The sequence below is a fragment of the Atractosteus spatula genome, chromosome 14, assembly GCF_055471065.1.
Source record: "Atractosteus spatula isolate fAtrSpa1 chromosome 14, fAtrSpa1.hap1, whole genome shotgun sequence".
Taxonomy (NCBI): domain Eukaryota; kingdom Metazoa; phylum Chordata; class Actinopteri; order Semionotiformes; family Lepisosteidae; genus Atractosteus; species Atractosteus spatula.
Genome location: NC_142719.1, coordinates 14,541,579 through 14,551,650, shown reverse-complemented (window position 1 = coordinate 14,551,650; position 10,072 = coordinate 14,541,579). Strand labels below are relative to the sequence as shown.

Genomic DNA, 10,072 nt, shown 5'->3' with positions numbered 1-10,072 from the left:
GTTTATTGTTTTGCTTCCATTTTTAAATGGAAAATTCATAGAAGGGCACTTTTTTACACAAAGAGTAATGAGAGTAGGGAACAAGCACCAGGGTTACTGCAGCAAGATTCAAAATGGCCTAAGTCCTTACTGCGTATAGTGATTCTGTACACGCAGTTGTGTTACAATGTTGAAAGTGAAGGAGTAAGAGCAGAGACAGCTGTGCTGTGCATGCTGGAGAGAGAGGAGTGGATGTAGGCTGTCTTGTGAAGTCCCATGACCAGTGACCTGACACTCCTGACCGTCAAGACAGAACACTCTTCTCTAAGCGTAAATCAGATGCCCGGGTCACTGCCCACAAACACACACACACAAACACACACACACAGACAGATCACACCGCGCCCGACACGACGAGCCGCCAGCGACGAGCACCGCATCGACCCGCAGACGCTGGCTAAAACAAGAGGCAGGGAGTTGTGGGCGGGCCCGGCGGGCACCTTTATTTTCAGAAAACCACCTTCTCCAGGCCAGCGGCACTGGCGTCCCTGCGCAGAGAAACCAAGGATGAAGAAGAGCCAGAGCACTTATTGTTGTCAGATTTACTGATATCTGTCCGTCAGGGCACAGTATTACACAGCTGTGACCCAGCCAGCAGTCACAAGTTATTCAGCTGACCCTTAATTACTTGGTTCTTAATGACTTAATTGAGGCAGTTGTTCAGAATATCCCCCCAGTGTAATCCACACATACTGTATATCACTTGATTCCGCCTTACCTGTGACGGGCGTGTCTGTGTCCCACTGTGGCTGTGCCATCAGAGCCCACATACAAGGTCAATCCCTCATCTGTCTCGAGACAGAAAGGAGAGCGTGATCACTAACCCGGCCAGCTGTCCATCCGCCCTGGACCACCTGGGGATCGGGCCCTGTTCCGTCGCTGAGGCAGAGGTCGCGGTCAACGGGTGGGCTGGCCTGGGACAGCTCAGAGCCCACAGCTCAGAGGCCTGGGCATTTGAAAAGCAGCATCCCAAAAGCACCCCAAAAAAGAGCCTGCTTTCCCTCACTTGGGAGGAAGACAGAGGAACACAGGAACCCCAGAGGGGGAATAACTCAGTAGGGGAGCTCAGGAGCAATGGTGAAACATGAACCAGAGGACACCAGTGGAGACTGTGGGAGAGCACATTAGCAACTGACAACAGGATGTCTACTCAAAGGGTTGCGGGAGAATGGAACAAGCTGCCAGCCATGTTGTTGAGGAAAGGAGGAGATGAGATCCTCAGATGGGCCGAATGGGACAGTAAAACAGGTGTGTTTCGCACCCTCGGCACCGCTCTGGAGGTCGGCCTCTGCGGACAGGCGCTCCCGGCACAGGTGCTCCACCACGTCCCGGGCGTCCACCCTGGTGTGCCCCACCCGGGTCAGCTGCCCCGCCACCGCCGCCCGCTCCGCCTGCTCGGGCTCCAGCCAGCGCGAGGTGCCCGGGGGCACTCCCGTCACCTCCCGCTGCCGCTGCAGGGTGTCCAGGGAGAAGGCTGAGCGCGGGAAGAGGACAAGACACACGTGAGCAGGGCACCCCCTGCAGGGCGGGATGCTGCAGGATCCGAGCCTTGGCAGTGAGAAGGGAGAGGCAGGCGATGAGGGGGGTGTGCTGGGGCGAGCGCGGTCACCTGGGGCGTAGCTGCTGTGCTCAGGTGAGGCTGATGATGGCAGTGTGCTCAGAGACAGGGCCGAATGGCCAACACAGGAGGCAGGTCTGGAAGAAAAACACAGTGATCCGTTGATTGCTTTTTAAAAGATCAATTACTGGCTGATTGATTGACTCTCTGGTAGTTTGATTGAGGAACTGATGGATTGATCAATTGATTGATTGGCCAAGTGGCAGGATGGTTAGTTGACTGATTGATCGCTTCCTATTTCACGGGAGTTTCAGTTTTCCCAACTACCTGACCATCCCATGAGTGAAATCAGGGCCGTCCAGCCCTGGCCCTGGAGGTTCGGTTCTGGGTCTCTGTAAAGCAACAGCTGGGAGATATTGTTAAAGTTGGCCAATGATGCAGTAATGGGCTGTCTGAGGTCATTGAGAGCTGAGCACGAAATGAAAAGCAAACAGACACAGCAGGTCTCCAGGGCCCGGACCGGACCCCCCTGAGCCAGTTCAGCCAGCTTTCAGCAAGCGCGGTGTCGTTTTCCAGCTCATCGTGACCCGCCAGCTGTGTTTGCCTCTCGCACTGCCAATGCAGAACCCGGCAGCACCAAAACGGCCGACTTACACCCTGAAACAGGGGTCCCCTGCCAGCAGCCGCATCCGAACCCCCACCTGCGGACGACAGAGAGGGGTATCAACAGAAAGTCCGGGAAGCTGCGCGGGGCGGGAAGGCGATGGCGACTGTGGAGTTGAAAGAAGGGGCCAGGCTGAGAGAGAGCCGCTCGTCTGACCAAAGCCCTCAGTGCAAAACCTTCAGAAGAAAAGAGCTCAGAATTTCCTTCCCATCCAGACGGAGGACAAGCGTTCAGGGATTCCCTACTGGTACAGATTGAGAAGCGCTCTGTTGGAGAAATGTTTCCCCCTTCCCCTTAGAAGACAGTCAGGAGTCCGTCTCGGAAGTTAAAAGGACTTTCTATTCCATGCGCATGGGAGCGAAACACACAGAGATGCTCGGTGTGTTTTTCTCACAGTAATTCAACTTTGGCTTATTTTTCTGTTATCCGTCACGCTTCCCTGTGCTCACAAGATTGGCAGTGTTCCAAAATCACACACATCTGTTTGCTAAAGATCAATCAGATTAATACAACTGGTTACTCAGGTCCGCAGCACGCGTCCCTGTAGAACAGTATAGAATTCCATAGCAGCCCTGGTGTCCAGCATCAAACCACTTCTGAATGTCCACCTTCTAAAATACTGCAGCTTCTGCAGGAGAAGTGTGTGCCAAGTTCACCGAGACCCTCTCACCAGCTCCTCCCGGCAGCAGCGGACCTACCTTGAGGATGGAGTTGTCCGGCTTGCTGGCCTTTCTGCCGTAGCCCTCCAGGAGGCAGTGTCGCGTGACGAGCCCGGAGCCCGCGAACTCCGACAGGTCCAGGTCCGCGTAGCCCACCTGCCGGGAGGGGCCGGGTCACAGACATACGAGCAGGGGGCTCTGCTCGGGGGCTCTCTGATCAGTTACAATCCAGAGCTCGGCTAACGTCCCAGGCACAAGCCAGATCTCCTTGAGGGTTTGGCTGCTGATCGGAAAAAGCTCCCGGGACACCTGCCGGCCTCCAGTCGCCCATGTCAACTCCTGGCGTGGAGTGGGGGTGCACTCCTCCTCTGGGGAGCTCCAAGATCTATTATTACAGCTCTAATAATTGGTGCAGTGTGGTGGCTCTGTGGCTCAGGATCTGCGCCTGTGGCTGAAAAGTTGCTGGTTCGTATCCCGCGGCCGGCAGAGGAATCCTACTCCATAGGCCCCTGAGCAAGAACCTTAACCCCAACTGCTCCAGAGGCGCCGTATAAACGGCTGACCCTGTGCTCTGACACAAGCTTCTCTCTGTGTCTGTGTCTCATGGAGAGCATGCTGGGGTATGCGAAAAGACAAATTCCTAATGCAAAAAAATTGTATACGGCCAATAAAGTGATCTTAATCTTAATCCCCCATTACCTGCGTGACCTGATCTGTTGTCGATTCTGCTTTAAAAAAACACCTGATCGCCCAGTCACACCTCCTCCTTGATCCCCCTCTCCCGAACCCCCAGCAGCCAGGGGAGGCTGAGACACCAGGAAGACACCCCCAGCAGCAGCTCGGCTAGACTCACCTTCTCGAAAGACTTCCCTCCTTTGACATCCTGTAAGACAAACACCAGTCAAGACAAACGCCGGGAGAAGGGCGGGAAACGCTCGGACTGTCAACACTCGGTTTCCCAGTTTCCCGGCTGGCATTGCGTCTCGGGTTCAGATATTTCTCCTTGGTCAGGAAACCAGAATCATGGTTTCAGCAGAACCTGCTGTTCAAGTACTGACCAGCAGAGGCCGATATTTCCCTCTCCACCCCACCCCGTACCATCAAACAGCAAAACTGCAGAAAATCAAAGCAGAATCCAATCTGCAAAAAAATCAGAAAAATAATATGGCAAATATTCTAAGCAAAGGGATTGACCCCAATCCTGACCAGAGTCCAGATGTTTTCTTACAATTCCTACAACCTTCATGATATTGGCAGAAGACCAGAGGAGGTGAGTGAAACAGGCCTGATTCATGCTGGGTTGGACCTTGTAAGATTTCCCCAGCTCTTTTCACGGGATGTTTGATAATAAAAGTGAAATCTGGCTGTTACTGTAAGAGTCTGCTGCTGTTGCACCCGGCGTGAGAGATAGAGGGGTCACCCATGGCAGAGAGAGGCTCTCACCTTGCGCACCGACAGCCTGCAGACACAGCTGTCCAGCACCCCTGTGTGGGGGTTCACCGACACCCTGGCCTCGAACTCAAAGGTCGCCCCCCAGTGCACCGCGTTCAGCAGCACCTCCTGCCTGCCATGGGGGGACAAGGAAGGGTCAGTGTCCCCTATGAGCGTGCAGGGGGCACACAGGACGGGTCTGCTCTCTCCGTTGGGATCGGAGCTCGGGCTACAGTCCGATCTGCAGGCCCTGCCTCAGAGAGCTGCTTGCCCTCCTAACCAGCAGCCCGAAAGTTCAGCTTCATCACGCGGCAGAAGACAGAATCTCAGACCTGGGGACTTGGTTTGGGGGAGCTCACAGCAGGGCCTCCCCACTCTGTTGGAAACATCACCTGGACTGTCTTTCTGTTGCAGGGGGCTTTACACTGTTCACCTGCACCTTCCCACCCCACCCTGCTCTACCCCACCCCTCCCCATTAGCTCCTCCCTACTCTACCCCACCCCTCCCTGCCCTGCCCCACCAGCCCGCCACACACCGGGGGGACTCCCGCGCGTAGCTGCCTTCCAGCAGGCGCACTTTGCAGAACAGGATGCCGCTGAGGCGCGGCACGTTGGCCAGCTCGTGCAGGAACAGCGTGGCCAGGAAGCGGTGCGTCTTCCTCCTGCCCAGCGTGTCCAGAGCGCCCAGCAGGCGGCGCCGCAAGGGGAGGGAGCCGCCAAGCAGGCTAGTCCTGTCCATTCATCGCCGCCACTCGCTGTGGTCCAGGAGGAGAGACGAGACAGAGAGCTGGTCAGCCTTGGGCCACCTGGCTACGGTGGACAGCGTGTGCCGGAATTTTGTGTTGTCCTTCCTCTCTAGAAGAGGGGGAACTTGCCACTTCCCGAAAGAGGAGGATTACATTTTCTGCGAGGGGAGGTGAAGTGGTGCTAAAGTTGTCATCAAGGCCCAGACTGGTAAAGTGATGTCACAATGGTCGACAGAGTGTGACATCACAATGGATAGCCCCGCCCATGTGTCTCCCAGGGACAGTGGTATTGCCTGACTTGAATTTTGGCTCGAATCGGGGAGGGCAGCTACTGTAGCGCTGTGATCTGGTCAGATAGCTTCAGTAAGGAGCCCAGATGCACAGGTGGGAATTGTATTCAAATTGCTTTTGCATAAAAAAGGTTCAGCTAAAATATTTGTAAGGAAAACGTTATTGATTCGGTAAAGGGTTCAGTTCAGCAGGCGAGAGTCCAGCGGGAGTGATAGCTGGCCTTTCATGTTTATTTTGTGTTCAGGGGTGGTTGGGTACCTGACCGGCTCAGTCAGTCCATTACATCAGCTCCATGAAGCAGAGTAAGTGCTTCAAAACGAGACTGGAGGAAGCTGTTCGACATCACACAGGGATCAATATAAGCTTGTAACTGATATGAGACAGACTCCGTCCCCAGACAGACCCCACAGCCCATCGTGTGATGTCCAGGGGGGTGCGGCTCCAGACTCTTTATTATCTTCCATAAAACAAAAACCCAGCCACCCATTTTATCACAAAAACAAACCTTAAATACAAACATGTGAGAATGTGAAATTTTCGATTCTTCTCCGTCAAACACAGAAGCATCCCCGCCGTGTCTTTTGCGAGGCTGTGCGCCCCCTAGTGGGCAAGTGGGCTAACTGCGGTCACAGGTGAGGCCAAGACACCACGCTGAGAGCAGCGACAGGGTGTTCAGCACACGCCCATCTGATACCTGAGTCAAACAGCTGGGACTGTCCCCCTGGATACCCCTTGAGACCCCCAAGCCTCCTCTCTCTGGACATGTACGGTCAAGCAAAGGGTTGGCGGGCAACTGCAGGTGGCCACTCCGTTCACCATCCGCTCGGACGCCCAGGCAGCTCGCTGCCGTCCTCCCTCGCTCATCACCCTCTCTCTCCCGCCTTCCGCCGCCTCGGGGAGGAATCGCTGATGCTTTGGCTCCGTTGCCACGGTGACCGCAGGTGCCTCGGAGACCTGGATGACGTGGGTACCTGGCTTGGGCAGGGGCTGGGGGGAGGGGTCAGCCCTCCCTCTTACAGTGGCAGGCTTACAGGCTGGCAGCATGGAATCCAGGTCTCCAGTTAATTAACTGGTACTTTTGAGGATCTGAACACTTGAATCAGGCCCCCCATAGTCTTCTCTGTTCAAGACTAAAGAGATTCAGTCCCCTCATCATGGCAGAGTAGAATGTGCCTTTAAGCCCAAGAATGTATCTGATTGCTCTTCTTTGGACGGATCTCTAAAGCCATATTTTTTGTGACATCATGACCAAAATTGTACCCCCTATTCTCACTGAACCTCTATCAAGGTACTGTACCACTCTGCACCAGTGGGCCCTACCAGTGAGCTGTACCAGTGTCCTGTACCAGTCTGCACCAGTGAGCTGTACCAGTGAGCTCTACTACTCTGCACCAGTGAGCTGTACCAGTGAGCTGTACCAGTGTCCTGAACCACTCTGCACCAGTGAGCTCTACCACTCTGCACCAGTGAGATGTACCAGTGAGCTGTACCAGTGTCCTGTACCACTCTGTACCAGTGAGTTGTATCAGTGAGCTCTACCACTCTGCACCAGTGAGATGTAACAGTGAGCTGTACCAGTGTCCTGAACCACTCTGTACCAGTGAGCTGTACCAGTGTCCTGAACCAGTCTGCACCAGTGAGCTGTACCAGTGAGTTGTACCAGTGAGCTCTACCACTCTGCACCAGTGAGATGTACCAGTGTCCTGTACCAGTCTGCACCAGTGAGCTGTACCCGTGTCCTGTACCACTCTGCACCAGTGAGCTGTACCAGTGTCCTGAACCAGTCTGCACCAGTGAGCCGTACCAGTGTCCTGAACCAGTCTGCACCAGTCAGCTGTACCCATGTCCTGTACCAGTCTGCACCAGTGAGCTGCACCAGTGTCCTGTACCAGTCTGCACCAGTGAGCTGTACCCGTGTCCTGTACCAGTCTGCACCAGTGAGCTGCACCAGTATCCTGTACCAGTCTGCACTAGTGAGCTGTACCCGTGTCCTGTACCACTCTGCACCAGTGAGCTGTACCAGTGTCCTGAACCAGTCTGCACCAGTGAGCTGTACCAGTGAGCTCTACTACTCTGCACCAGTGAGCTGTACCAGTGTCCTGTACCAGTCTGCACCAGTGAGCTGCACCAGTGAGCTGTACCAGTGTCCTGAACCAGTCTGCACCAGTGAGCTGTACCAGTGAGCTGTACCAGTGTCCTGAACCAGTCTGCACCAGTCAGCTGTACCCGTGTCCGGTACCAGTGAGCCTTGATTCAGGGGATGGTGTTATGTGCTCAGCACGCACTTTCCTGCCATCATCAGGCAGAGATGAAAGCAGCGACGCTTCCCTGCAGAAATCTGCTCGGACTCCTGATGAGGCAATCAGCTCCTTTGATATTTCATACCTTTCACACTTGCCGGGGGAAAAGAAAAATTTCTTTCTGAACAAAGACAAATAAACCTTTGAAATCAAGACAGCCTCTGAAATTGTACCAGAATGACAATGACTTCTCATCACAGCTCCCGGAGAAACTGCATATGTTCCCAGCTGTCTCTTCTCCCCCTCCAGGAGCGGCTCTGGAGCTGTTAAAGATTTAGAGCACACTTCCACAATGTGTCTGGGGGCACCTCTCTGCACCACGGGGCTGTAGGGCTGGGTGAGTGATCCAGCAGCAATTTCAAACAGAAAGCATCAGCCAAGCTCCTCCATCTACATACATTCTCCATAGAGTTCTACCTTTATATGCGTGCACCTCACTGACCTGCTGCATTGTCTGTACGTCTCTGCTCTTCTCTGCATGTCTGTATGACAGCAGCACAGTGGGTAAGCACCTGGTCTCCTAACAGACAGGCTGTGGGTTCTTGAGAAAGGTACTTTACCCTAGGTGTTCCAGTATCCCAGTCCACTCAGCACTACAGTAACCAGGATGAGCTCCTGTCAAGGGATGGACTGTGTCCTTCTGTACTATATATACCCACCTATGTTTGAATCGCTTTATCCAGTACAGGGTCACAGGGGAGCCAGAGCTTATCCTGGCCAGCAACGGGCACAGGGCAGGGTACTCCCTGGAAGCGACACCAGTCCATCGCAGGGCACACACAGACACAAACGTAGACACACACACCAGGGCCAATTGATCCCAGAGGCCAATTATCCTACCAGCACAGACCACAGTCTGTGGGCTGTAGAAGGAAACCGGAGCACCTGGAGGAAACGCCCGTGAACACAGGGAGAACGTACGAACTCCACACAGACAGCACCCCAGGAATTGAAACCCAGGGCCCCAGGGTTGCAAGGCGACAACGTTGACCACTGCGCCAACATGGTCAGCAAATACCACCATTAAATCCAAATTTTATTTTACAGAAATTGTCATGTGGTACAGAAGCCTATAAGTGCCATGGAAAAATACATTGCATTTAAATTACATAATATGGTATTTAAACACAATATTGCATAATATTTCAATATTGTCTAATATATTACTACATTGCAGTATACTGTATATGCAAAAATATTGTCCCACACACAGTAACATTTTCATTTCCAAGAGAAGAATATCGACAAACTCCTCTTTGTGTAAATGAATTAGCAAATGAAGGAGCATGTGTGCTGTGTTTTGTGTACGCGAAGGTAAAACACCCTGTGATGGAGCATTCCTGGGATAAACACATCATTTTTACTATTTTTATGAAAAGCAGAAAAGTCAAGACTTTACAAACGCACAGTTTTTTTATATGAAACATGCAGATAACTTGTCATCTCATCTTTAAACATTGAACAGAATACATTTATGATATACTGTTGGTTTACCCATAAGTATTTAAGCATAAACACCTCCAACAATTTCATCCTGTGCTGACATCAGATACATTTCAATTTGGAAACTCACAGCAAACAGCAGGAAATGTGGCTTGTGAAGGGAGAGGAAAGAGTGTTTCTGTGTTGGTTTGCACAGACAGGACTGTAATGAAATAAGGGAATGATAAGCAAAACCCCAAACAGCTCCAGGATGGCTCTAAAGTTGGGGCCTTAGCCAACAGAGTCATGCATTGATGAAGACAACCCCGTTAGTGGCGATGTGTTAGCAGCCGTATCTCGTAACAAAGCAATTTCAGCTCTTTAAACACAAGAATTTGTTTTCTCCGTGGCGCTAATAGGCTTCTGTACAAAAGTACAGATCAATTACATTTAATTACATTTTGCCAGAGTGCCACACAAACATCTCGTCTCCAAAGTGTGTTTATCGAGCACTTTAGTGTGTCTGCTGCTGATGATTGTCACAGATGTTTGCTTTTTCTTAAGTCTTTAAATAAGAGCCCTCTCTTCTACTACCACAATAGTGGAGGTCTGATGAAATTTTAAAAATCGGTATTTTAATTCAGCCATCGGGGGACCCAGAACTCCTAATAAAATAATTCTCTCTGTGCTGGGGACAGTCCTGACCCGTGAAGTCTCACCCTCTGTGCTGGGGACAGTCCTGACCCTTGAAGTCTGTCTCTCTGTGCTGGGGACAGTCCTGACCAGTGAAGTCTCTCACTGTGCTGGGGACAGTCCTGACCCGTGAAGTCTCACTCTCTGTGCTGGGGACAGTCCTGACCCTTGAAGTCTGTCTCTCTGTGCTGGGGACAGTCCTGACCAGTGAAGTCTCTCACTGTGCTGGGGACAGTCCTGACCAGTGACATCTGTCTCTCTGTGCTGGG

The 10,072-nt window shown here is 52.5% G+C and overlaps 1 protein-coding gene across 1 annotated transcript; it reads right to left on the bottom strand.

Annotated features, from left to right (window-relative positions):
* Positions 1-487: 487 nt before the first annotated feature.
* Positions 488-5,090, bottom strand: LOC148820736 (EEIG family member 2-like). Its single transcript, XM_088931703.1, has 9 exons — positions 4,888-5,090; positions 4,364-4,484; positions 3,774-3,803; positions 2,960-3,076; positions 2,252-2,298; positions 1,649-1,734; positions 1,301-1,513; positions 758-827; positions 488-527 (listed from the first exon to the last, which is right to left on the bottom strand). Exons 1-9 carry the CDS (start codon positions 5,088-5,090, stop codon positions 488-490), a joined length of 927 nt encoding a protein of 308 aa, XP_088787829.1.
* Positions 5,091-10,072: the final 4,982 nt, after the last annotated feature.